Below are 26,916 nucleotides of genomic sequence, written 5' to 3'. Positions count from 1 at the left end.
CAGATATCAATCCTCACGTGTGACTATTAATTAACAATTGATAACACACATAGTGGTATGGGAGACAGATGTTGTCCCTTCGTATTTCAGAATATGAAGGGCTCCAATTCATCGTCCCCTTCCCTTCATGGCACCTATTAACTCATCCCTAGGGAAAATATCATTTCTATCTAACAGTGAAAAATCAAATGTCAAACTCTTCAATGCATTATCAGACCATCCAACAGCCTGATCCTGCAAAGACTTGGCTTTAATCGTTGTGGGCTGCAAGAATCCTCTTGACTCCAATCAGAAGGGAAGCATTGCATTAACTTTAGCAAAGGCAGAGGAATCTGGGATTAAGAGCTACTACTTTTGTTTTGGCAGATATACAATCTACAGTACAAAACATCCAAGGAGAAAAATCACAAATCCTTTAGCAATTCTGCCCCACAGTTTTCCACCAGCCTCACACCACAATAGAAATGCTCTGCAATGGGCAGTCTTCTGACAATTTACAGGAAAATTAAGGCAACACTTCTATCTGCTTTCTGCAGAAGTTATTTTGGCAAGTTTACACCTTAAATACCAAGCAGTGTTTAAGGATTTGCTTGGACATGCGCATATATTCATCTTACTCATCTCAACAAAAGGGAACTCCACATACTTTGCTATCCAAGCTTGCCAAATATTTTAACGAGAAGCTACTGGATTTTCATGTATTTATATTGTACTATGTACGTAGCTACTTGTTCAAACCAAGATTACATTTCAAACATTCATCTCTCAAAAATCAACGCATCTGAAAGACTGTTTAGCTAAGATAACATGTCCCGACTCAGCCCCTTTCTTTTTCTGGTATTGTAACAGCCATTTCCCACCTGAGCCTGTGTCACTTAGGCGGCCAGCATTTTGGAAATGGGAAGCTTCATGACAACATGCTCCTAGTAGCTTTCTCGAGCTGACGTTTATTAAACTTTTGCTTAAAAAAAACCCCAACACAACAGGTTTATGTCCCTATAGTTACTATTTAGAGACTGCACTGCATAGTACAAGGAACCTCCCCCCGCCCCAAGATTCATTTTGGCAATGAACACACAATAATGCTCTCACCTGCGTTCCCAGCACCCTCAGAGGTACGTGTGTGCTCCCCGCTGTAAGTAAATGAAGATGGCAAAACCTTACAGCAGGAGCAGACAACTCCTGTGAGGTACAGCAGGGTGTGACAGGGCTACACCTGCAACTGCCTGTGCTTGCATTCTCTTCCAACAGAAAACACCCCTCTAAGCCACTTCTTTTGACATGAAAGGAAAACAAAAGTGAAGTGATAAGTTCTATTAGCAGTTTTCAGCAGGTTTTGCCACCTCCTTCTTTTTTAATAAATAAAATGGTGTCCTTACTTAGTTTCCAGACTAAGAAGTATTATTAAAAGTAATTACAGATCCAATTACCACCCTTAAAACACCACCAAAATGCACTACAATATTCTTTTATTTAGTTTACAGAAGAGTCTATCAGTACAGGTTGCAGAAAGAAAATGTTTAGTGCTATTTACAATTTTTTTTAAAACTCTGCTCTATACAAATTTAATTCGGATCAGTATGAACAATATTTTTGTAAATCTACTGCATATAAAGCATTTCATCAAAGCAGTAACAATGAATAAAATAACCTCATTACATTTGAATGATGCCAATCATTCGAAAAAACGATTACACAGGAACATCTGTAAGAGTTGTGGACACTTAAGTACAGAACACAATGTCAACCTGTGACTCATTTTTAAAGGCTACAGCTATTTATATGGAATATTGTTCTATTATACTACACGCCAATCTATATTTAACTTCTATAGTTATGTATAAGATTTTTATTAAATATATTCTACACACATTTGTAATTTCACCCAGGAAGAATTCCTCCCAGTGAAAAAATATAAAATCTTTTATATTTTTTATTTTTATTTATTTTTATTTTTTACAGGTTTAGATGAAACTAGCTCATGCTTTAGTGCTGTGCAAATTTCTTTAGCATATCAACATTTAAATTATTGATATGAAATAAAAGAATGGCATCCTTTTTAATTATGTATGCCTTCAAAAATCAGCTTCTGATTTTAATACCATTGCAAGCACTAATACCAAATGCAGATTACATAAAGAAACAAAACTAGTACTATGGCAGAGGTTTTTCTTTTTGCTTTTTAAACTTCAGTAATTCTTTTGAAGTCTCTAATGAGTAAGCATGACACTGGACACTAAGGTACAGATGAGAAAATGTCTGAAAAACACCAATTGCCAATATTCAAATACATAAAATTGATTAGTAAATGATGTTTTCTAACATTTATGCACAATAATAAAAGCCTATGAACTACAGGAAATTACCCCTCCCATATTAAGGCTAGGATATGCACTCTCTGCACTTGTTTGTGCTGTCGGAATAAGCACTCGACTAACATATGTGATCAGAGTGCACACAATAACAAAAAAATCAGTTTCATCAGCCCTCTATAGAGTGCTTTTAAATTACAGGCACATAGTTTTTTGTTTGTTGCAGGGAAAATATATATAGCTAGACTTGGTTTAGTTAGTATTCTGTGCCAGTTCGGCCACCAAGGTTGACTTAGGTAGAAAGGACTTAACAGTTTTTCCTTTGTTTTGGCCATAAGTGAGATTTGTTTTAATTACAGACATAACTGTTTTTCAGTGTTGCAATATACATTGTAGGTTATTACTAGGTCTCTCAAATATTGTTAGAGATAGTTGATGAGAAATACACTGTCAACCATACTTAGTGCAAATTGCATCTAGAAAGTTTGATTGGTTAGATCTGGTTAATGGAGATTTTTGTGGTAGCAAAATGATTCCTGCCATGGAAAAGAACACATTAACTTTTCTGGAGATTGAATTATTTCAAGAACTGATGTACTGTAAGATCATTCAATAAACAATAAGCAGGAATTACAAAAACATAAACAATGAAAGTGTTCATAGATTTTTCTCTTAAAAAAACCCAAACTAATGAGACAGTGTTCGTGTAATATTTCAGTTCCATGGATTTACAGACAGGCTCTTCCTACGGGTGTCTGAAGCAAGGTAGGGCCTCTTCTATTCCAGCAGCATGAAAGACAAAGACTATATTACATCACACTTAGCAGGTAAAGCTAACAGGGTTTACAGGATTACACAGCAATTGCTTTCTCCAGTTTTTTCACGGTTCCTTTGACCTGTGGAGCAAGAAGAAAGTTTTGCTTACGTGCCATTTCTAAAGTAATTAGGTTGGTTTGTGTGCGAGTATGCTTGATACAAGTATGTTTTTTTAAATGATTTTTAGCTAACAAAATATGGTTTATTATTATTATACACATGTATACATAACTGAAAAATAAATCAGGAGTAGTTTTTAACAATAAAAACAAAAGCTTTTAAGGTTTGAGGAAATGTCTGCATTCTATAAAAATGGTAAAGCAGAAAATTAATGTCTTAGTCTTCTATAAACAAGATGTAAAAAGCATTCCATTACTTGCTTCACAGAAGACCGCAACGACTTGACTTTTCTCTACTATGAAATACTTTAAAAGCCTACAAGAGATCTGACTGCTTTGCCACGCACTTGAGTAAGAAACACCTCCAGCACACAACGTACCTTGAGAGTTTGGCTCTGGCAATGTCTCTCTAGCCACCAAATGCATGACTGTTGTTTTGCCAAAAGGAAGTTTCAATGCTGCGAAAGGAGGAAGGGAGATTTATTAATACATTACAGCAGTCTTCTTTCTCCAAAATGCCCAGTTGAAACCAACTATAATTGGATTAGCATCTGTTCAAAAGTTCACACTGTTAGATTTGAACTGCTTACTAAATAGATCTATAAAGGCGTTTCTGGCTAAAGTCTTGTAGATCAAGGTATTGGGACCTGATAATAATCACTTAAAACACTGTATTCTTAGAGACATGATATTCCCATTAGGAAACTTAGCTTTCCTCTTTCGAGTAGAAGTGGGCATTCATGCCAAGACTCAGATGCTAAGAACTCTTTATTGTTAAGGATGCAAAAAAGTGGTTAATTCAGCCACGAAATTGTTACTCCTGAGACATCGAAACAGAGATGCTACTTTGGAACAGATTTTCTTAAGACCTACTTTGATCTATGGTACACGTTTTCCAAAATACAAAATGTCTGCATCTTCCCTTTTAATATTAATCTGTAATATCAGCTGCATGTGAAAAAATATCAAATTTAAAACATAATAAGATAAGGTAGTTATCACAATGCTGCCTTTGTGAGCTTTAGCAATGCAATTCATTCTGCTTGTTTCTGAAACTAAAATGATCACTTTCACATTCAATTTCGGTGTACCAACACAATGCTGAATATATGGTTTGAGCATCGCAGCATAACCCTTATGAAATTTTCTAGTCTTCTTCAAATGAAAGGATTCTCTGTGTTCGTTATATTTATCAGATTCTCATTACCAGATTCAATATTCTGAACTTTGACTTCTTCCAGTTATCTGAGGAGGGGAATTATTTTTACAAGTTCTTTACATAACTTCGTTTCCTCTCTCCAACTCCTAAGATTAAGCATCTATCTTGATTATTTTTCTGAGAAATGTAAGGTAAAGAGATTCTAAGTTTTGTCCTCTTCCCTTATAGAGGAAAAAAGTTAGTGATAAATGTAACAAGAATTTAACCCTAAATACACAAAAAATTCTGACTTGAGTAGAATTTATCCTCTCAAATTGCATTTACATCTTCTATTTTCACATGCAGTGCACCACAGCATTTTAAGTGAATAAATGAATAATGAATGTCCAATAAATCTGAACGTAACTGAAGATGAAAATGCCTATTTTAATCACTACAGCAGACACTAAAAATTCGGGAATAAAAAAATTTTTAAAACCCCCACACTAGTATTTGGTTAGTACGTATATTCGATACAAGCCCAGCTACAACATTGCTATTAAATCATGTTCATTGCCCATGTATTCGTTTGAAAAAATGCAAGTTATGATTAAAACACAGGGGTAAGCATATGGAGGGATACACAGATTCACAAGCCTCTTTGAAGGAGCTGTACTTTGGGAAAAGCCATCTCCACAGAAAGTCAAATCTGAACATTGCTTAGTTTACTTGAAGCACTGCCTGTGCCTGCCAGTAGAAGCTATTGATAACTTGAAGTCTGAAAAGGATTAAGTATTTTTGGTACTTGACTCTGTGACACAACTGAAAACTCTGCAAAGAGCATGACAACAGTCTTTTAAACTTGCTGGAAAGGGATTGCCTTCATGACAAACTCTCAAGAAGCCAGTACAGAAAGAGCAAAATATTACAAACTAATCACATTGGGGACATCTTTCATAATATCAAGACACTTGAGGAGACTTGATTAGTGAGCTGTGAAGATTAATTATTTACAGTTATCAAGTAAAAGTGTGCTAATATTTCAATTAAATTATTTCAGCTAGTAGTTTGCATAGTTCACACAAGTTGTTAGCAATTTCCAGCTTCTTGCTTGGAGCACCCTGACAGAGCCTGAGCACACAAACCTATGCTCACTCATCCTTTCTTGCTCTTGTCTTCATTCTTTCACTCCTTTCTCTCACTTAAACTAAACTTTCATTTCATTCCTTTCCCACCTGTTTAATTCCACTTTTATTCCAGATTTTCTATCGTGAGAATTTACTTCTGTATGGCACAAAGTGGGTTGGCTTCCCTTCCCCCTCCTCAATAAATAAGTAAAACATTGCCAGCTACCATTATCTAACAAGAAACAGAACTGTCGATTATGTGTTACCTCCCTATTTAATATTTTTTCAAATGCAAACTGCAGACCAAATATTTAGTTAAAGGATGACGTTTCCTGCTGGAAAGTGAACAGAGCCTGCTTTGCCAGCCACCACCCAACCCTTCCCACAGGCAGGACACACCACCATGCTCTGGCACGAGCACCGCGGGGAAGAGCAGCACAAGCGGCTTTCCAGAGGGGTCTGTTTCTCTTTATTACTTTCCAATGCCATCCACTCTACTGTTCTTGCAGTGACAGTCCATTCAGAGAAGCTGGCAAAAGACACAGTTCCTTTAAAATAAGATTTTTCCACTCCAAAGCCAGCTTTTTTCCTATCAATTTGTCATTTTTTGGTGCTTCTTATTTTAAGAGAATCTCAAATTCTTAAGACACTACACAGACATGTGAGGTTACAAGTAGAATGTTACAATGTCATTTTTAAATGTGAACAAAAATGGACTCCCATTAAAAAGAAAACACGAAACTGTTTCCTTGGAAACTTTTCTTTCACTAGTTGATAAAGCAACTTTGAGTACACAGTAGGTCCAAATTCCAGTCAATATTTCCTAATCACCTAAAGCAAATAAAACACTAAGGGCCATAACTCAGTTATAGAGAGCTGCAGATAGAAAAGTTTATAAGAGTATAAGAAACTAAATATCATATTTAGTAAGAAATTCTGCACCCCATCTTTTAAAGATAACTAATTAACTTCGGGTTACACCTAATGAACACCACAAACTGAAGCGACACTTTTCAGGCTGCTTCACAAATTGCTATTCTCCTTTCAGCTCTATAATCTTACTCCAGATAACTTCATTAGTACTGAAGTAAGCCAACGTCTGGGGGATTTTTTTTTTTCTTAAAGCAATACAGCAACAAAGAGATCTCTGAAAAACACTAATACATGTAATATCCTTAGGGTAAAATCATGATGATTAAATTGCAACAGAATGAACTAAAATGCCCTGAACCCAAGTAAGTGTTCAAAATACATAGACCTGAGTTAACTCAAGAGTCAACAGCATGCAGCTATTATTTTTCAGCTTAATTTGTTAAACAATGAATTAAATATATTAAACAAATATTCAAAGTTGGTTTGGATTTAGACAAATGTTACTAATGGGAACAAGCACTGGTGGTCAAGAGCAACACCTAGAGATGAATGGCAAAGAAAATCCCATTTAGCTATCTTTGCCTGGAAAATGTAGGGTAAGGCTAGCATCTCTATAACTACAGAGATGACCCAAGACTTAACATTTGTCTTTCAGCTCTACTCCAACTGCTACTATCTGCATGCATTGGCACCTGGTAAACATACAAATTAAAGAGTGAATAAAAATATCAGAGTTCTCCCAGCTGATTTGACAATGATCTTCTTTGTATATATAGCAGCATTAAAAATTGATTTATATGGAGAGTAAATCTGTTCTAAAAGTACATCACTAGCCAACATCGGTAATGGTAGAAAGCGAATCAATGGCTATATCATCCGAGTCATTTCTTAGAGGAAAGACCACCATAAGTAGTCCATAAATATTATTTTCAAAAAGAATTTTCAAAACCATTTCATTTGTGATTTTCTTCTATATTCTCCTCTCTGTATTGCAGTCAAGTACCAAATGCACCAACCATCTGAACATACAGAGAAAGTAGGAGTATTAATTTACTTTTAAACTGGCACAGAGAAGAGTGTCTCATTTGATTTCATCATTGCTATAGTTGATATTCACACCAGCAACTTTCATCTACAAAAGGATAGATTATTGTTATAAATTTGTGCCATATCTCTATCAAAGATACCCATCAAAATGTGTAATTGTGGGGAAAAACTTGCCACAAGGGGGCATAGTTGAATTGCATTTTCTTAGCATATGAAGTGAAGCCATTTACTTTTGTTTCCACATAACTATGCAATTGTATCCCTGGGAGAGCACAGGACAGCAAGAATGTTTCCCCTCATTCTCATTCATAGAGCATCTTCCTTCATTGCACCAAGATTTAAAGTATTGTTTAACCCATTATCATAAGTATTTTAAAATGTTTGTTACAGGTTAAGACATTTATGAAAAAGCTTACCCTGCCAGTGCAATGTAAGAGAGGTGGAACAATATATTCCATCTAGACAGACAACAAATAGCAGCATTACTCTTTCTTTATGCAAGAGACTTGATTTACCAGGTGGTACCTCCAAAACGTTTAGCAACTAGTGGTTAGAAGATGGAAAAATACACAATAAAATACAGCGTCACTCTGTGCAGAGGAAAAATAGTATATAGCAAGCCATACTGCGATCTTGAACAGTAAAGTAGTATTTACCACACTATAAATAAATATCCCCTTTGCCTGGTTGTAATATGGATAATGAAAATTATTTTCATACCTCCTAGTGTCACATTGCCATGAAGAAACCTCCCTTGATAAATAAGCCGCAAGATATTTGGACTGCTGACTTGTTCTTCTTCCCAATCTGCAGTGAGAGAATTTTCACAGTTACATTGTAATAAAAACATCTTTTGTTATTTATCTCATCTTTACCCAGGAAAAAAACTGGGAACAGGACTCTTTTGCTTGAAACACTAAAGAGAGAGCATAGGCTGAAGATACAGAAAGATAATCCAAGGCTAGCACTCCTGAAATGTATTCTTAAATTTCTTATTTAACATTGGGCATTGAAAAACACCATTTTATGCCTGCAAGTATAAATATTACTAACCTCACAGATTTAATGAGATATTCAGCACATATACAAGTCCTACAGAAAATATTTCACAACCATGAGTTGCTTCCAGAGGCTTAATATCCACTTGGCTAGAACTGCCTTTATTTCTTCCCATTCAGAAGATTCTCAAGCCGAACTCCTCCTCACCAGTTAATTGCCCAACTGGAGCCGTTCCTCAGCGATGCAAAGCAGCCACACACACACAGCCAGGGCGCATGTGATGGATCATTTGAAAGATGATTCTCAGCCCACAGCACTGAGGAGGCTCCACAGACTGCCCAGTGGCTGCAAGGATGGCCAGACCCAACCGGTGACCTGTCCGGAGCGGACAGTGACCCGAGCGGCCCCGAACAGAGGGCTCTCACAGGGGAGACACAGACGGGTACATGGCAAGGAACTTCTCAAAGGAAAATCCGTGGATGTTTTTGTCTGGCAAACAGTGATTCGGGAACAGCAAGCATGTATTTTCCTATAATGCTTATGTTGTCATAAACCATTTATAAGCTTAATGCTCTTTTCCTACTCTTTACTGTACTCTGTCACAACGTGAACAACAAATAAATCTGCGCTTTGCTTTCCGAATAAATATCATAAAACCTTGAAATGCTGAATTTAAATGGGTTCTCTGGGAATACAGTGTCTTCTGTTTCTTAGCTGACCAGATATCTGGCAACAGCTGTTCACAAATGTTCTCTCTGTCTTTGTAGTGTTTATATACCAAAATGAATATTCAGCAAGGGATCAGAAACCAAACTGTTCACTGAGAACATACAATTAACATACAGGCACAGCGGCAACTGGCACCACAAAAGGAGAAGAACTGAAAAGCGGAGAAAGGGAAGCCTTTAAAACAAAAGCCATGGTGGCGGAGGGCGTACGGAAAGGCATCTGGTGCAAAACGGCAAGCGGGCAGAGACACGGCAGCAGGAGCCGTGGCAGCCCCAGCGCTGCACAGAACTGGCAGCAACAGCAGAGGCTGCAAGATCCTGGGAGCTGCATGTGCCCAGTTTATAAGATTAGATCAAATTAGGCAACCAAGGCTATTTGACTTTCAAGTATTTCCACTCAGGGTCTGATTCAATTGTCTTGCAATTCAAGCAAAGGCCCTCTTTGTTATGCTATGAAGGGGTCTAAGTTAAGGATCAGAATTATCACACTGCTAGGGCAAGTGATTTTTTGGAAGACACCAATTTATTTATTTATTTACTCCATACAGTCTGAACTCCACTATACTATGGCTGTACAGAGGAGAAGTTCAGCCACTTTACAGTCCATAATGACATAAAACAGCAATCAAAAGATGACAGACTACATTTTGGTACAGGTATTTTCCATTGTTAAGCTGCCAATTTATTAATACTTTTAATTTTTGTTTCTTGGCTGGCAGTCTGAAACACTTCTTTCTGACATGATTTCAAATTTTAATTTCCTCTGATGACTAAATAAGCCAAGGAGAAAATATTTACCTACAACTTTTTCTTTAAAAAAAGTTCAGCAGATAATTGCTGTACAAGAAAAAAAGTATTATTTAGAAGCAAATGAGAGGGGAAGAGAACAGGTAGCCTACCTAGATGATATACATTAATATAAATTTTTTCACTTTCCTCTGCAGGTCAAGATATCCGTAATTAACAACTGTATCGGCAAAAGAGGGATGGAGAGGTTTGCCTTAATCCTGCCAGCATATGAGTGAAGATCTTTCAAAATTTTTCCCTACAAGAACATAACAAGTAAAAGTGGTGGTAAAAACAACCATTTCATATAATGTCTATTTCAAGGAATCTTTAGTTCTCTTCAAGCTTTCTCAGTACTGTGGCAAAGAGCAGCACTTTCAGTCTGAACACCTAGTGGGCTAATGTTTTGAAAACCTATATACTATTCTGTAGTAGATTTTTCTTCAGTCTTTTACATTGACACTATTCTTCTTTGCACAAGCAATTAAATACTCATCCAGATTTAGAGTACTCCCTCAGGACAGCAGGTATTTGAACTGACGCTTCTGTGTCTGGTTTTACTTTCCTTTAAAAAAACCAGACTTTAAAGTCTGGTTTTCTTCCCAACTCTAAGCTCAGAAACTGCAACTTCCAAGCTCTTCACAAGACTTGGAACACGCAACCACATGTTCAGGAATGAACTTGAGTAAGAAAAACACAGTTTAGCCTTTACTAATACAGATAGAAGTACACAAAGAACATTTGGTCATTATGACTATGTTGTAGACACACATAAAAATATGTACAGTAGCTACACAGATGCTACATCAACCAGTTTTCTTATTGTAAAAGTGTTTTACATCTATATCTTACACCTTAGAGCACTAAAAACCTCCTCCTTCATTACATATTTTAGTAAATACATAATGCTGCATGATACATTATGCAAAACGAACAGCAAACAAGTCCCCTGAAACTCTTCTTCCTGACCTCGAAGACCAGTACAAGGCCTAAAATATGCATTATCAACACTAACTTTTTGGCATGAGTTATCATCCACCATACCTCTTCGACAATGGCACCACAGAAACAGTGCCATGTTTTAGTTTGTGTAAATAGCAGTCTCTTTTAACATTTTAACAGCAACCCAAATGAAGTCCTGTACCAAAAAAATATTTATTTTTCATCGTATGTAATGCTATGTCTGTGCTTTGGCTATTTTCCCATGAAATCACAGTCAGGGAGAACAGAAGAGCTTTGTTTTTCTGGAACTAAACAGAGGGCTGGTACACCTCTCCTATGAAGACAGGTTGAGAGTTGGGGTTGTTCAGCCTGGAGAAAAGAAGGCTCAAGGGAGACCTTATAGCAGCCTTCCAGTACCTAAAGGAGGCCTACAGGAAAGCGGGAGAGGGACTTTTTACAAGGGCATGTAGTGATAGGACAAGGGGTAACAGCTTTAAACTGAAAAAGGGTAGATTTAGGTCAGCTATAAGGAAGAAATTCTTTCCCATGAGGGTGGTGAAACACTGGAACAGGCTGCCCAGAGAAGTTGTGCATGCTCTGCCCTTGGAAGTGTCTAGGACCGGGTTGGATGGGGCTTTGAGCAACCTGGTCTAGTGGAAGGTGTCCCTGCCCATCACAGTGGGGGTGGAACTAAATGATCTTTAAGGTCCCTTCCAACCCAAACCATTCTATGATTCTATGAACTATTCATATATGTGAATACACACCTTAAGTCTTCAATTCCATTTTCTAAAGCTACTATTCTTGCAGAACACCAAATATATTCATATAAACAGCTGCAGTTTCCCTCAGTCTTTAATGTTTCTTAAAATGGTGTGGTGGTGTTTTGTTGTTGGTGGGGTTTTTTTTTGTTTGTTTTGTTTAGGTTTTTTTGTTTACCCCCCTCCTGGAAAAAAATAGTTATTACAGATCCCTTCCAAAATAAGGCAGTAAAGGGAGAAGTACTTCACAGTCAATTTCACTAATGCATTCCTGTGACATGCTACATTTTACATTAGCTGTCCTCACATAAGAGGTTTTATATAGAACCATAGAATGTCCTGAGTGGGAGGGGATCCACAAGGATCATCAAGTCCAACTCCTGTCCCTGCACATGACAACCCCACAGTTCACACCATGTGTCTGAGGGTGTTGTCCAGTCTCTTCTTGAACACTGTCAGGCTTGGGGCCATGACACCTCCCTGGGGAGCCTGTTCCCGTGCTCCACCACCCTCTGGGAGAAGAACCTTTTCCTAATGTCCAACCTCAACCTCTCCTGGCACATCTTCCTGCCATTCCCTCGGGTTCTGTCACTGGTTGCTAAAGAGAAGAGCTCAGCGCCTGCCCCTCCTCCTCCCCTTGTGAGGAAGCTGCAGCCGCCATGAGGTCTCCCCTCAGTCTCCTCTTCTCCAGGCTGAACAAACCCAGTGACTTTGGCCACTCGTCATACGGCTTCCTCTCCAAACTCTTCACCAACTTCACAGCCCTCTTCTGGACACTCTCCAGTAGCTTAATATCTTTTTTATCCTGTGGCACCCAGAACTGCACCCAGTGCTCCAGGTGAGGCTGCACCAGTGCAGAGCAGAGCGGGACAATCCCCTCCCTGCCCGGCTGGCCATGCTGGGCTGGATGCACCCAGGACACTGTTGCCTTCTTGGCTGCCAGGACACACTGTTGGCTCATGTTCAACTTGCTGTCAACCAGAACCCCTAGACCCCTCTCCATGGAGCTGCTCTTCAGCATCTCGTCTCCCAGCCTGTACGTACAGCCAGGGTTGCCGTGTTCCAGGTGCAAAATCTGGCACTTGTCCTTGTTGAACTTCATGCAGTTGGTGACTGCCCAGTTCTCCAATTTGTTCAGATCTCTGTGCAGGGCCTCTCTGCCCTTGAGAGTGTCGACAGCTCCTCCCAGTTTTGTGTCGTCAGTGAACTTACTTAATATTCCCTCAAGTTTGTTTCTAAGTCATTTATAAAGACATTGAAGAGCACTGGCCCTAAGATGGATCCCAGCGGAACCCGCTAGTGACTGGTCGCCAGCCATAACCCCATTCACTAGAACCCTTTGAGCCCGGCCCGTCAGCAAATTGCTCACCCACTGCACTGTGTGTTTATCCAGCCGTATCCTGGACATCTTGTCCAGGAGGTTACTGTGAGAGACAGTATCAAAGGCTTTACTGAAATCCAAAAAGATCACATCGACAGGCTTCCCTTGGTCAACTGGGTGGGTAACCTTGTCATAGAAAGGAATTAAGTTGGTCAAGCAGGACCTGTCTCCTCACATGAACCCATGCTGGCTGGGACCAGTGACAATGGCCAACATTTCCTCACATTTACTAGTTTCTCTAACAAGATTGATCACGGAAAGTGTCTAAAGATAGGGGGGAAAGTAGTACTACAGTTCAGGGAGGCAAATTTTAGAAATAAAGTGGGAAATAGTCCAGACATCTAAAAATCTGCCCAACCGAAGAAAGAGGGAAAAAGAAGGCAAGAAGGCAATTGTATTTCTATATAAATCTATGCCTGGATACACAATAAACATACTTCATCTGAATGTTGAGAACAGAGATATTGACACTTTAGTCTGAAAATACAGGGAAGCTTCTAGCTTGCCAGTTAAAAAGCCAAAGCCACACAGCTACTCACCCATCGGCCAGTTGTCATACACATGTTTTGCGATATCTGCAGCAGAGTCATTTGGTGAAAACAGGAATTCTTTCGTTTTCCCACTTACCAAGATGAGGCGCAAGTTTATCTGTTAAAAAAAAAAAAAAAAAAGAGGTATTAGGAAAGTATCCACAGAAGACTAAATTTTTTTTTTTTTAAAGTTCTTAAAAAGTTGCCATTGGTTTTCAGAGAAGATTAATCCAAAGCGATTTGAGAAAACAGTTTAAGATGGTGTTAAAAATAGGGTCAAAGAGGTAAAAAAAAAAAATTGTTTCTTTACACATAAGCTAGGAAGATCAAATTCTAACAGCTGGCATTTTTTATTATAAACATCAGAATATGTTGATAGGTAGCGACTGAATCAATTGTACCATTAAAAAAAGCTTTCAGCGGGGTATAAAAAAAAATCCAGCAAGATACACTGGCAACATATCTTCTTTGAATGAAGAAAAAGATAAATTTGAAAAATTAACCCAAACCGCACTAAAAATAGCAAAATCTGCACGTGAATGTCCTGTGAGCCTCAGCAAAAGCCCTAGCACGTTCCCTCCAGTATATTTGTCAGTCCTGATCTCACTCACTGCATCTCCTGCAAAACACCAGCAGTCAGACAGCATTCTTCCTCGGTCCCAGCTGCCACAGAACTTGAAACCATCTGCCACTCCTCTGAACCCAAAACTTTATTCCACCACTGTTTTTCCTCAACAAGCAAAGTCACTGAGATCCACATGCAATACAGTAATACACCACACCACAGTTTTTCTACCATAGATTTTCTTCATCTAACCATCAGTATCTTCAGCTATAATTTTCCTCTCCTACTGAATATAGTTACTGAATATAATTACTTTTCCACATAGCATTACAATAACCTGCACAAAGAGCTCATTATGACATTACTTGCAATGCAAAAGAGATTAAATTTTGTTTCCTAAAGCAACTGCTAGAAGGGTCACAAAATGTGTTTGAGGTAGCTATCACTAATGCCCATGGCAAGTGAGATTCTAGCTGCTTTTGCATTTTGGCCTACAAGTCTAAATTGCATCATCTTTTAGCAACACTTTAGCATACTAACTGCTTGGACACTTTTTTCCAAATCATACTCTTAAACAGTTGCTCTCATTTTAAGTTAAGTCGTAGGAAAGCTTTCCTTATTGGAATTCGGTAAACTGTTTTCTAGCTCAAATACAAATGGAAAAATTTACAGTGATGCCCAAGTTTTCAAGACTTCTTCAGGGTCAAAAATCTCAGCATATCATTTCCACTGAATATGCCAGCCTTGCCTCAGTTACCCACTCTCCACTTATTTCAAGTGCTCTCCAGACAGATTGTCTAGTCTCTCTTGAATGCTTTGACTTGGATTCATCCCATCTATCTTTAAGCATCTAATGGAGGTATCTAAACTACAATCTGTATCATCCTGCACACTTAATGTCAGTGAAGAAAATGAGCCCTCCAAAAAGCAATTCGGTCTCTATTTCAAACTGTAGCAAGGATAAAGAGTTAGCATAAAAGAGCTACTCCTTGCCCCGTTGCTAACACCCTTCAGAAAATACAAGTTCTGCTATTACCCCAGAGGAGAAGCCAAATGGCAGCTGTCTCTGAGAAAGCATCACAGCTACTGTAAGGGTATCACTGCATACCAGGAAATCACAAATAACGACTTAAAGAAGCTGCAGGAATGCTGTTCAGTCAAAGACAATTATTCAGAAAATTCAGAACACACCTGGCTAGAAACATTAAAGTTCCACTTTATTTGATATTTCCAGAATGATCAAGGAATTGTTTTCAAATCTCACCAAGATTTAGCAGAAAAAGCGAAGTTCCACTAATCCTGTTTACTCCAAAAATCTGACTGCTTAAATAAATTACAACTTCAAATTATTATGTCTAAATTCAGCAATGCTGAGAGTATGTCTGCTTACTGTTTTGCTTATATTATCTTTCATTTAAAATAGTTTCTCCCTCTTTTAGCTGTCTCTGTGTATGTATAGACAACACTTACATATAGAGTTTCTTTAGTTGGACTACCCAAGACAAGCTCTTCACGGTTTTTCTGGTGAGATGTCCCTTTCCCCATTCATCCTAGGAGCCCATCTCTGCAAGTTTCAGTTTCTTCTCTTTTCTCCTCAAAACAGATGACTATTTCTGAAGCATACTAAATGATGTCTCACCAGATGTTTGTATAACACCGCCAGTAATTTCCTCTGTCTACTGGAAACATCTTCTGCGACTGTGTCCCAAGAGCACATATACCTTCTTTGTAAATGCACCATGGTGTTTGCTTAGTTACTTTGTACCCTTCTTGACTTGGATTTTTTCAATTACAAGTTACATGCTTGGATGCTGAATATTTTGGCTGTAATGCCCTAAAGCACAAATTTCACCCCACTCCTATTACTCCATCCCTCCCAGGGAAAGGAAGCTAGGTAGAAGGAAGTATTCTGCACCACAAAGATGTGTCAAGTCTCCCCCATGTCTGGGCCCATGACCTGTGAAATCCTCAAAAAATTTCTGTGTAACACTTCTTTCTCATTACACTACGATCATTTTCCAAACTTCATGTCATCAACAAATTCTAGCAGCAAGATCCCTTTACACATACCTTTGTCATTAAATGATTGAGGAAGCACAAGACTCATCTGACAACTGATCCATAACAATTCCAATAACGAGCTTGCTCTGAGCTTGTGTCCCCCCCTCCTCCTAGCTAGGTTCCTTATGGTAGGCCCTCACGCACACTCAATTTCTCTATTAAATCCTAATTTGTCCTATTTAACCAACAGTTTGCAATATAGCACTACATCAGTTACTATACACATACTCGGATGAAACTACAAAAGTGTCTATGTAGAGAAGCAGTTCTTTTCATCAAAAGTCAGCTTGCCACACTCCAGCTTTCAGAGGCGTGGTGCGCTGCACTCCATTACACTTTCTCTGTACCTCATTATCTTTAATTATCCTTTAAGCATTAATGCATCTCATTACAACACCAACACACTGCCAAAAATTTAGGAGGTTTAGACTGCGTCACAAACTGTTAATTGTACTTGGGAATAGGCTGCCTGTTTAAAAAACAAATCAACCAACCCACCCCAAACAGTCGGCAGCAGTGCCTGCTGTGGGCACTAGGAGTGAGGAGCTTCTCCCCCAGCAGCCCCCCTGCCTCTCCCTCACATCCTCCACCACCATTCCCTCTGCCTGGCTCCTGAGACCCCGCTTCGCTTGTTCCTCTGGCCAAGCAGTCCCCCAACTCTGATTTTATGCAGGTTATCCAAGGCCTTTTCGTTCATCCATCTGTGGTTTATCTGTGGTGGGGATTAATCTGTTCTGACGATCATAATACTTTCCTGGGCAGGAGACATAACACCAAACCATCAGCTCCCTAGACCTGTCTGATTTGGATCCAACATGGAGATGATTAAAAAAAAACCTCAGAAGACTACTCCTCCTCGGCACTTAAAATATGACTAGGGCACGGCATTAATATAGAACTAAAGTTATTCTTCAGTTAGCATAACATTAAGGAGACACACTTCTTTTCATTCTCACTACTGTGTTTTGAGATTACCAGGAACACTAAAGCAAATACAGAAAGGAGAAGAATATTACAGAGAAATAACCAAAACTAACTTGGCTTCCTGGAAAATTTTCTTACTTCTGCATACTTCTGCAGTTAATATACATGGTAAAAATCAATGTAAGCAACAGGGGAAAAAAAGTGAAAAATGTTAATTCCTTCCTTTGCCCCCTCCCAACATAGGTAACTTAATAGCGCTGAAGTTTTTTTGTTCCTGAATAACACTTCTTATAGTCCTACTATCAAATATAAAAAAGCATATCAACATAACCTAAAAATTTTACAGGATATACTACAAAGTATGTGTAAGATGTGGCAAGAATACTTTCATTTAAACAAACAAACAAACCCTAAGACCACCAAATATCAGCAGAAGCCCAAAATAAATCCTTAAATCAGTCAAGCAGATGTTGCATCAAGTGCAAGAAAACAGCTGCTCTAATGAAAGGCTAAGGTATTTTCTTATTTATAGCACAGCATGCCACTGACACATTTAGTTTGCATGTTTATAAATATGTGCATATATATGATATATATATTTATATTTATCTATCTTAATCTTGACTTGAAGGAATCTTAGTCTCGAGTTGCACATCACACAGCCTCAAAGGGTCTGAAGCAAAGAATCCCAAAACTTGCCTTTAAATCTAGAATCTAATCTCATTCCTCTCATGAGCTCTGGGAAATTTAACAGCTTGCAACTGCTGCACTACTTATTGTGCAAGCCTGAGAATTGCACTTCAAACAAACTATAGGGGATGTGAAACAATCCTTTCTGGCCCAATGCCACTGATGAAAGTCTGTATCTAAAAAAAAAAAAAAAAAAAAAAAAGAGAACGTGTGTACATACATTTACTCAAAGGAAAGTGCAGGAAAAAATCTTGGTTAGGTAAAGAAGGTTTGATACAAAAGCAGCAAATTTTATTTTTTCAAGTTATGAAATGATTCTTAGTGGTCTTAGTTCCCCTGTATCCTATTTCCTATGTTAAAAGTTGGCAAGGAAGTTGTATCTGTATCCTTTGTATGCTTAAAGCCCCTCCATCTATTCTTGCCTAGAGTCTTGGTGCTGAGCAACCTTCTCAATTCTCGATTCCCTGACAAGTTTGTTATGCCCACTGTGGAAGAGCAATGACCATACTGATTTTTGTTTTTCAGGCTACCAAAGGTAATTCCAGCATTTTACTACAGCAAACTGATGAGGATCATATCCTCACACTTCTGCATTATAGCACCAACTGCAACGTTACCGATAAAAGCAGTCAAGAAGAGCCACAGTATCAGAAGTAGGATTAAATACAATTTGCGGACTACACCCCCTCTGCACAGTTATACAATAGCACATTCTGTTTGTGATCTCAAGCATGAAAACCTCGCTCACCCTCCCTGCCCCCTACAGCCCACACCAATTTCATAATTACAGCTCCAGTAGCTACCCCAGTTGCATCACATACACAATAATCTCAGTGTAGATTACATACTGTAAACCAAAAAAAAAAAAAAAAGAAAAACCAAACAAACCCATAAATTTAAAATACATATATATATATATATGTGTGTGCAAAGGTTGTAGTAACAAGTGTGATTACAATTTTGGGGTTATGTATATGCAGAATATGTTGATCTTTTGTCCATTACAGGCATCTCCAACAGCATTTGTTCCTTCTTTAAGGTATAACTACAAAGTGTCTCAGTGCCACAGTGCTTCTAATTTCACAGCTAAAGTTGAATAAATGGGAAGTCACTTAAACATCAAGAAATGAGATATTTACAACCTACACCATGTTTCTTGATGTTTAAATGACTTCCCATCTACCCAGTTAAACAAGATTTTTTTAAAATCGATTTTAAGCTCCAGAAACAGCTTAAGATTACTCCCATCTTAAAATTAAAATGCAGAGGAGGAAAAGTGTCATGTCACCACATGCTATCCAACTCCAAGTTTGAACTGCTTTTCTTCAGCTGTTTAAAATACATCCACAAGACTATTTTTTTCATTTTTCTTAATAGATATGAAATTTAATTAAAAAACAACAGTGGAACAGAAAGGAAAGTGATGAGACAAGAGCAGAAATACAGACTGAAGTTTTACGTCTCAGAATACAATACATTTAAATCTTCCTAGTTCGAGTTTATAATTGTAAAAAATGTTTGTTCTCCAAAGATGCACCAAAGTTTCCTAATGACTCTCGGCCAAAGAGAAACCTTACAGCACCATGCAAACACATTTTACTGATTGAATTCTCCACCAGATTCACATGAGAAATTGAACCAAGCCCACACAACAGCCTAAGTGAAACAGCAGCATTCTACAGGCCAAGTCAGCAGGGACCTGCAGGTTCTAGACTCCAGTTCACTCCTGAAGTAGGTATATCATCTCATGCCATGCCTTCCGGAAATGTATCCATGTGAATATAATAAAGAACTTCAGTATTTACACTCCCTGGAAGGCTGCTCTAGAACATGACTGTCCTACTGAGTGGAGCTTTCTTCTAATTCCCAGCATAAGTGTATTCTTGAAAAGGTTACATCCACTGATGCCAGACCTACTTTGTGCTTTAGTTGTAACAGGCTTTTTCTCCTCTTGGGGTTTTGGTGGCTTTCTTCTACATCTGCAGATAAGGATATACTTTGCTAAAATAAACAAGCAAAGGATTTCCTCATTAATAGGCTGGCCTTTGGTATGAGCACTGTCTTCACAGCTCCGAAGCACACCAAAAGAGGTTAAGGGAACTGGGCTTGGTGGGCACCTATTAGCAGCCTTCCTATGCCCATACAACAACCTCTTTACTGAGGTTCAAGACAGAAGAAAAAGAAACAATAGCCATAAATGGAAACTAGAGCCTTTGAACTGTGATATTGTGCTGGTTTGACTGAAAATGAGTTAATTTTCTTCATGCAGTTAGAAACCTTTCCTCTTCATAGCTAGCACAGCCATTATTTGGACTTAGTTTGAGAACAAGAGATAACACCCCAGAACAGAGTTAATGTTTTTAATTGCTCTGGTCTGAGAGCCAAGGACACTGAGCGTTCTGCCTACAGGTGTGTGGCATCAAGGAAGGGGGGCAGAGATGGAGCAGAGCTTTACCGACATCCAGACTGATCAGTGAGAGTATTCCATCCCATTAGCATCATGCTAATTATTTAAGGAGGGGGGTATCTTTCACTCTCTCTCTCTCAAGCATTCCCACTCTGGCTCTTGGGCGCTTTCTCTTGTGTGCGTTTTTAATTTTTCTTCACTCTTTTTTGCCGGAGCCAGGAGAGTTTTGGTTTGGGACATTTAGTTCAGCCTTTTGCAGTTTTGCAGAGGCCTCTGAGCCTTTCTGCCTTTTTCCTCTTTTTTTCTCTCTGTTTGGGACCAGGGTTGCAGCTTCCTGGGACTGGCTGCTTAGTGTGGACAGAGTCCATGAGGAATGGCCTTGGGTATCTTTTATTTCTATTTATATATATATATATATATATATATATATATATATATATATATATATATTTACTAGTAGTGTATTAGTATTTTGTTACTTTATTAAACGGTGTTTATCTCAATCCAAGTTTCTCCTCTCCCTTTTGATTCTCTCCCCTACTGGGGGGCGGGGTGGGGGGAGGAATGAGTGAGCAGCTATGGCGGTTGTGTTGCTAGCTCAGGTTAAACCAAAGCAGAGATGCTTTGGAAGTTCTGTCCTTGGGGGTTTTCAAGACCCGACACACAAAGCCCCAAGCAACCTGGTCCAAATTTAGTGGTGACCCTGCTTGCAGCAGGAGGTTGGGCTAGAGAACTTCAAGGTCCTTTCCAAAGTGAATGATTTTTGATTCATTTGTTTTAAGTATGCATGATTAGAATCATACATAGTATTTCAGGAATTTATAAAATGATACTAGAACCTCCTTAGATCATCTGCAAATGCCTCTCCATTTTCCATACAAACATCACAACTGTCTCACATTTGTAATGCAGTAATCTTACAATGCTCTTCTCTAGCCCAGTCATTTCCATGACCTAAGCCTTCAAGCTTGCATTACAAAATATTGGTTTTAACCACCCATGATGTACAGAATATTTTTATACTAATGCAATTAATTTTGTTCCTATTAATTCAGCCTTTGAGATAATCCCATCTTGTCCATACAACGCCATGAGCTGTACTATTGGTACCTCCAAATTTTCATCATCAAGGAACTTCAACAATATACTGATTTTCCTTGTGTCAGTGGTATAAGTGAAAACATCAGAAAGATAGCTGGTCTCAAAATTAATCTTTAAAGAATTCCACCAAGCATAACTGCCACCCTGACACCTCCACATTGAGCACTGTATCTTAACATTTCTACCCAAGCCACACACCCTGTCAAACTCTTCCCAGGCCAACATCAACTACTCACTGAAGTCTAGACAGATCATGTGTCTTCTGTAGCTCCCTCATCTGAAAAACACTCTCCTTCCAAAGAAAATTGGCTAATGAATCCATAATAATTTAACTTGGGTAAATATATTTTGTGAATTTTATTCCACTATTTCTTCTCTGCTGCTTCTCAATATCCTTCTTAATGCGATTGTTCATCTGTTAAATTCAAAGTCTCTCCACATCTTTTCACTCATTTAGCACGCAGACTATTTTATACCTTTAATGTCTTCAACCTGAAGAAATACCAAGCATGCAAATTCTTCAGATAGGCTCCTCATGCTAACTCAGTCCACTTTATTTAATCAGCATCTGCCCCCTTGAAATCCAAAGACTTTACGTACACTACTACTTGTTGACTCTTCCATTTGATTTTAACTGTATCAGCTTGTGATCATTGGATCCAATGTCATTTTCCCACACAGCCTTCTGAAGATTTCCAGAGTTTTTTTGTAATTTAAGAGACGCATCTAGAACAACAATATTAGCTCCTTCTTGGCCAAGAAACTAGCTAGTAGAGGAACTGAGACACAGATGCATAAGGTAAGAAAGTGAGCAAGAAGTATGAATTTGTAGCCCGACGATGCAAACATTCTCATGAGAGAGATCCTTGATTCTGGACTCTTGTTCAAGAGTCACTTGGTAAAATAAATAAAACTACAGTTCTTATGAATCACATTTCTAGACACCTATTTTCAGACACTTTATAGGAAATATAGGTGACTTAACTGCACTTCCTTAACTGAACACCTGAAATTTACATTTGGCAGCATTCAGAAACACTGCCTTTAGCTTTAGATGCACAAAGAGGCTTTGTTCTACCCTTACAATACCTTGGACCTACAATTAATTTACTTCATATCCGGGAAAAAAAAGGGCATGGAACATGAGAGGTAACATAAATTGTCAACGAGACTGAACAAAGCTTTGAAGTTTCATTGCCAATTGCCTGACAGACCCACACCACTCAAAGCCACACCACTTGTGGAAGTAGGACAATCCCAATGTGACACCACAGAAGTGCGACAACACCTCACATCACCCTGTTCAAGATTAAGGTGAACTCCACAGCCATTTCCAATGACATACTCATCTTTAGATTACTACGAAGAGAAACAAACACATTTTTATGTGCAATTACTTTCTTTCAAACAACAAACGGCTGACACCTTTGCACTGATAAAAACTAAGCAAATTTCAGAGAAGTTTGAAGTGAAGGAAAGAGAAGACCAAAATGACACACAAAATTTTATTTAGAGGAGGAAAAAGCAAAATCCTACAAGCATTTAACTCGGTAGCTAAGATAGAGCTAGCTGTTTCTATGGAAACCAGGACATTCTTGAACTTAAAATCCTAGTGGTCGGTCACACTTTATCCATTCCCTCACTTCAGTTCAAATAACACAATGGCAATATATTCTTCATGATCCTCCTGCGAGTTCCAGGGCTACCTTTTAAAAAGAAATATCTAGGAAACATTGTTCTTCAAATTAAATTAATACAGATACTATCATAAATAACCAGAGGAATACAATAGATTCCAGTGGAGTTTACATAGTTTCCTTTACTATTCTGACTACTAGCATTCCTGGGACAAAGCTGGTTTTGCTTTTTTGGTTTTGGAGGGAGGTGAGCTAAACAAAACACACCAAAGTCAGAAGGAGCTAGTTAAGAATTTTCCCTGAAAATTAGCCTTAATAAGAGAGTAAAAACGGAAGAATAACCTTTTCTTGAAACATTCTGATCATATCAGTAGAAGGCTTTTCAATAATTCGATGAAATTAGAGCCACAAATGACTACTCAGGAATAACTCCTCTCCTAGAAGTACAACACAGGCACTCCATTACCTGAAATAATGCAAGTATTCAAGTATCTGATCTTCCCAGCTCACATGGCACTTTGTCTACTGTATCGCAGGTGCATGCTTCAATCGCAGGGTACAGAATTAACCTACCCGGTTAATGGCCCCAAGCGAATCCACTCTGACAGGAAAGACTCAGAGAAAGACCTGCCATGATTACTTATGAGCCAAGAACAGGGCAGTTTCACTGCACACACAAAATAAGTTTCACTTATGATAGAATCGTTTAAGTCCAGCATAACTTCGATGTGTAAATTACGACACACGGAAGACCATGCTTTGGAACTGAGCTTTAATACAATGAGGTAGCAAAAATGGCAGAAAGGTAACCACATGGTATTCAAGCTTGCTATTTTCAAAGTTCATCCTTTCAACCCAATGTTGGAGTAAGTGCGGTTTTTTTCACTTTGAAATAATGTGACTAGAACACAAAAGAGAGAAACTGATATGCCCAGATTAACACGAAATCTTGATAGAGACTTCTTTAGTGTTCAGTATGCCATGCTAAACCAGTCATTTCAAAACACAAGAATGGAAGTAATAATAAACCTGCATCAAATGATGATGTACACATGAGAAGCTCATGCTGTCGGATTGAACTGCTTGCGTCTGGTAAGAATGGTCACAGCAAGGTGGTTTGGTAACTCTGGTGTTTTAGAGCTTCTGCTCTCAGAAGGGACTCCTAGTGAAACTGGAACTGGTCCATCCTGGATTGACAGATCCTGGAGGCCTTGGCCTTCAGCACATGGAGTTACTGGAGAAGCAGCAGCAAACACAGGCTGTTGCATGTCTTCTTCAAAAAATACATACAACACTAGCAGAGAAGAACATTCCAGGTTTTCTTTCTGAAGTGGGAAACAGTGTGAGTAGGAGAGAGAAAAAGGTGTCTATTTCTATTTTTTCAATCTCTGTCTCCCTAAAAATATCCTCTAGTGACACACATCCCAACACTGGACTCCAGAATTTAGAAGTGAAATCAGCACGTACCATCTGTCTTTACCATCCCGTCGTCTCTTAAGAGCTGCCCCTGGTTAAGCCCATCGCCTTGTCATGTCGGCTGGTATTTAAAGCTTAGAAGTTCACTAGACAAATGTGAATAATGATAATGCCAGGCACTCAAATTTGGACCAAATTCTGATATAGCTCAACATTTGATTTTATTCTATGGAGAGAATATTTATTTAATATTTTAAAATATTATTTAGGACAGTTTGATGCCATCTTTAAAAAGAGAGATTGTAAGACCATCAAGTTTGTGAATGCTTATTTTGTGAAATGCCTAACATCTCAGATTTGAAAATGAATACTACTGCTGCTGCTAACAAAGAAGAAAATACAATTCCAAGGAACTAGTTCCATACATAGCTGCTTTTTGCAAGCCCAAAGAGCAGACAGACACCCTCCACCCTTTCTTAATCCCCAGTCTATTTTTTTTTCCTATCTTTAAACGATTTTGTGAGCCTCAATTTGATTTAACCACATTCCTGGAAGTTTCAGATGCAGCTGTTCACTTACTATGAAGCATAAAGAGAATCTAATGATGGGCAAGGAAGAGCATATTGAATGTCCTATTTGTGCACTGTAAGAAAACAGAGGCCGAAAATTGTTTCCAACTGCATAATGAAAGTTTCAAAAATCATGTACTATATATTAGACTTGGAGGTATTACAATTTTGTAACCAGAATAGGTCAGTGAGACCATAGACAAAGACAAAAGTAAGATTTCAGTTACAGCCTGGATGAAAACAAACATCAGCTTCCATTTGACCAGAAATGAAGTTCAGCAAGGTGGGGGAAGCAAATACAAAGAAACCATTACAAATACAGAAAAAATAAAGACATTTCAAGGCAGTTGCTATCAACTAGAGGCAATCAAAACAATGACAACTGCAGGCAGCACATGGTCATGGATATCATCTAGTTCCACATACTAATTTTCAGGAGAGACAAGCGAAGTTCTTCCTATCCAACTTCATTACTTCTGAGAAGAATGCCCACTCACCTGAATTCAGTATCAGAAAGACAGACTGACAAAAATAATACTCAAAGGAGATAGGCAGGGCCATTTAATCAGCAAGAGATAAGTTTTAAGACCTCCTACAATACCCCACTGATTTTTGCACTAGATGCTGGAGTAAGCATGGTTGTATATAGAGAACCCTCCTAGAGATTAAGAGATAATTATTAAGTTACTGGTTTCGTAGTTTGGTGGGGTTTGTTGTGTGTTGTTGTAGGGGTATTTTTGTTTGTTGGTTGGTTTTTTGGTTGTTGTTTTGTTCCTTCCCCTCTCCCCCACTTCACCGGGTTTGTTTGGTGGTTTTGCTTCTGAATTGAGTTTTAAAAAGTGATTTCTCACTTCAAGTTACTTAAACATAATAAACCTGTATTGGGTTCTCTGTATTCCTGAGTCAATCTTCATTGCAGAAGTCCAATTGCTCTTCCCTCTGCTCCCACTTTCCACCACATGAGACAGGAACAGCAATTATAGATCATTTCAAAGCCAGTGTATATATTCAATTTTCAGGTCTCACAAAAAAGACATAAGTAACCAGTCAATTTTGAAAATTCCTTGGATAAATCTTTAAATAAGGAAATTTAAAAAAGCACACCCATTTTCTTGGAAATGAAAGATCCACCCCTTAGTTCCTCATGAGAAAAAGATTCATGAGATGACAGTTTTCCTCAGAAACAAATTAATCTCCAATGGAAAGCCTATTTTTAAAATGCACTACTCCTCAGGCCCCCAAAAAGGGACAGTGACAATCAAGTACAAAAATAGTTTGATTTAGAGCAGAAAAGAAATAATGGAAGAGCAAGGAAACAACCTTCTGAATCCAATTTTGTTTTCTATTCTATTTTCTCTTGCAATAACTTTTGCATTGTATGGTTTTAATGCAGGCTACTATTTGGTACACTAAAAACACACTGCAACTAAGTACAAGATTACAGCTAATATAAATCTAGATGCAGCTAGAAACTTTCTATGAAAAAAAAAAAAGTCACTCCCTAAAGACAAATAAAGAGTGACATGGTCCCCTGGAAGTCCCCTCGTATCAGCTCTAAGCTATTAACAACACTGTGTGAACAAAAAAACCCACTTCCCTAAGATCTTTCAGGACCTACATCCCAATGGAAATGCCAGCAATAGGTGGTAAATTTGCAACTTTCCACTTGGCAGTAATTTTGAGATGCTGCTGACAGGCCCTTGTGTGATTCTGCATCTTGGTCAGCACACAAGTATTAAATTTTTCAAGCCTTAAGAGAGTATCAAAAACAAGTCAAGTCTTAAATATTTTTTAAAACATGAAAGAGACAGAGTTTTACCTTGACTTAGAGATATATTTTGGTTCACTTGTGTGGAAATACCATAAAATTAATTTTTTATTATTAGCTATTGATTCCTAGCTTCTCTGTGCTTTCTGTGTATCATGGCAGTCAGCCAAAGTTTTGCGATTCCAAAGCACTATCTAAACCACTGAGCTGTGATAATTA

General features: G+C 38.3%; 1 protein-coding gene across 1 annotated transcript in view; it reads right to left on the bottom strand.

Annotated features, from left to right (window-relative positions):
- Positions 1-1,459: 1,459 nt before the first annotated feature.
- The window catches only part of UBL3 (ubiquitin like 3), a 62,605-nt gene continuing 37,148 nt past the window's right edge, over positions 1,460-26,916 (bottom strand). Inside the window, exons 2-5 of the mRNA XM_065641463.1 lie at positions 13,569-13,677; positions 8,153-8,239; positions 3,628-3,705; positions 1,460-3,208 (exon numbers count right to left, since the gene is read on the bottom strand). Of these exons, the coding sequence (XP_065497535.1) occupies positions 3,156-3,208; positions 3,628-3,705; positions 8,153-8,239; positions 13,569-13,677 (327 nt within the window). The 3' untranslated portion in view covers positions 1,460-3,155. The remainder of the gene's footprint in view (positions 3,209-3,627; positions 3,706-8,152; positions 8,240-13,568; positions 13,678-26,916) is intronic.

The sequence above is a fragment of the Caloenas nicobarica genome, chromosome 1 (assembly GCF_036013445.1).
Source record: "Caloenas nicobarica isolate bCalNic1 chromosome 1, bCalNic1.hap1, whole genome shotgun sequence".
Classification (NCBI taxonomy): domain Eukaryota; kingdom Metazoa; phylum Chordata; class Aves; order Columbiformes; family Columbidae; genus Caloenas; species Caloenas nicobarica.
This window is presented reverse-complemented; position numbering and strand designations above follow the sequence as displayed.